At 57.2% G+C, this 2,227-nt stretch overlaps 1 protein-coding gene across 1 annotated transcript in view; it reads right to left on the bottom strand.

Moving 5' to 3' along the window:
- Positions 1-2,227, bottom strand: part of plxnb3 (plexin B3) — a 46,299-nt gene that overhangs the window by 12,059 nt on the left and 32,013 nt on the right. The window contains exons 5-10 of the mRNA XM_017303208.1: positions 1,428-1,556; positions 1,237-1,337; positions 981-1,113; positions 737-896; positions 560-668; positions 130-482 (exon numbers count right to left, since the gene is read on the bottom strand). Of these exons, the coding sequence (XP_017158697.1) occupies positions 130-482; positions 560-668; positions 737-896; positions 981-1,113; positions 1,237-1,337; positions 1,428-1,556 (985 nt within the window). The remainder of the gene's footprint in view (positions 1-129; positions 483-559; positions 669-736; positions 897-980; positions 1,114-1,236; positions 1,338-1,427; positions 1,557-2,227) is intronic.

The following is a 2,227-nucleotide window of genomic DNA, read 5'->3' as shown; positions in this document are numbered from 1 at the left end:
AGGACGGACAGGAGGACGGACAGGAGGAAGGACAAGAGGACGGTCAGGAGGACGGACATTAGGACGGTCATGAGGACGGACAGGAGGAAGGACAAGAGGACGGTCAGGAGGAAGGACAGGAGGACGGACAGGAGGACTGAAGGAGGACGGTCATGAGGACGGACAGGAGGAAGGACAAGAGGACGGTCAGGAGGGCGGACATTAGGACGGTCAGGAGGAAGGACAAGAGGACGGTCAGGAGGACGGTCATTAGGACGGACAGGAGGACGGACAGGAGGACGGACAGGAGGACGGTCATTAGGACGGACAGGAGGACGGACAGGAGGACGGTCATTAGGACGGACAGGAGGACGGACAGGAGGACGGACAGGTGTCTCACGTTGTGGCTGAGGACCAGCTTCCTGGGGCAGCTGTGGTTGTGGGTGCAGATCTGATCCAGAGGACACCAGTTACAGGTCCAGGAGGAGACGCAGGACAGACACCTGAGAGACAGAGACATCATCATCATCTTCATCACCCCCATCCTCCTCTTCCTCTCCTGCAGCTACTGGACTCTTACTGGGAGCTCTGGTTCAGTCGGCTGACGGCTCCGCAGTCGTAGAAGGTCATGGTTCCCATGGCGACGGTCACGTGACCAAACATCAGAGACACGGGCAGGACCATGTGATCTGTGGGGTCAGAGGTCATTCAGCAGCCGGTCGGAGCATCGGGGTCTCTGCAGGCGACCTCTGCTCACCGCTGCCGGGCGGCATGGGGGGGAGGAGCTCCGGCGCAGGTGACTGGCAGGTGAGTTCTGTTCCCATGACAACAGCCGGCTGGGGGGGCATGCTCCCGAAGACGCAGGACAGAGACTCCGCCCCCTGGAGGACAGGCAGCTGGACGACTGACATGGTTACCTAGGAGACAAAGAGAGGACGAGCTAGAGAACCAGAACCAGAACCAGAACCCGGCTCCATCAGCTCCCAGTCACTCCACCTCACCTGGGTCTGCTCATCTCTGCTCTGATTGGCCGGCTGCAGGCTCTGCACCGTGACACACTGATTGGTCCGTTCAAAACTCCACAGCCAGTGGTTGTCCAGCAGGTGGCGCTCACACTCATGTTTACGGGAACACCTGGACACCACAGAGACAAAGGACACATGTCTGCAGTTCCCCTGATGTCCATCTGATGGCGCTAGAGGACCGCGAAGGACCCTGAAGGACAGTACAGGTGATGGACAGGTGAGAGAGGTTTACCGTCCCTCCAGGACACACCAGCCGCAGTACGGGTCTCTGATGGACAGACAGGACAGACAGTCTGTCTGTCTCTCGCAGGACGACACGGGAACCTTGGACACCTGGACACAGACAGGAAGCGGATGTCCTGACTGGACAGACAGGGGGACGGGGACAGGAGAGGGACAGCGGGACCGACGCGCGTCTCTCACCCGGTCGTCGGTTAAAACATAAACGTGACGCTGGCTCTCGTCCAATAGGAGGTCGGCTCCGATGGCTCCGCCCCCGTCCACCAGCAGGCTGCCGTACAGGTGGCCAGACCTATCAGGGCGCACCAACACCTGCAGGACAGGTGAGACGTTAGTCCCAATCAGAACCCTCCACCTGCTCGCAGGTGAGCTGCAAAAACGTTAAAAGAAAGAAATTCATCTAAAAAAAGTCAAAGTTTGACCAGAACAGGAAACCTGGACATCACATTTTCTTCTTCTCTTGTCCTTTCTGTGTCTCACTCTCTGCCTGCGGCGCTGTGATGTCACAGCCCCTGTGATGTCACAGCCCCTGTGATGTCACAGCCCCTGTGATGTCACAGCCCCCTGGATCCTGGACCGCGGCTGGTTCTCGGAGCTCACCTCATTAAACGATGCAGGTTGCCATGACAACGACACAGACCGTGGATCGAGGCGTTTCTGGTAGGACTCAGCGATGGAGGCGGAGCAGCAGAGTGTGATTAAATATTAACACGCTGAATCAAAGCCGAGCGCTCATTAACACAGGCTCGTCATTACCCACAATCCACCTGGGACAGCAATAACCAATCAGCAACTTAAGCCTCAGAATGCTCCCAGAGCCCGCCCCCAAGCTAAACACCTGTTCACCACACACACACAATACACACACATACACACACATACACACACACACACACAATACACACACAACCACACACACACAACAATACACACACAACCACACACACACACGACAATACACACACACAACCACACACACACAC

The sequence above is a fragment of the Poecilia reticulata genome, unplaced genomic scaffold (assembly GCF_000633615.1).
Source record: "Poecilia reticulata strain Guanapo unplaced genomic scaffold, Guppy_female_1.0+MT scaffold_212, whole genome shotgun sequence".
NCBI classification, from domain to species: domain Eukaryota; kingdom Metazoa; phylum Chordata; class Actinopteri; order Cyprinodontiformes; family Poeciliidae; genus Poecilia; species Poecilia reticulata.
The sequence above is the reverse complement of the archived record's forward strand: the minus strand, read 5'-3'. Positions and strand labels throughout refer to the sequence as shown.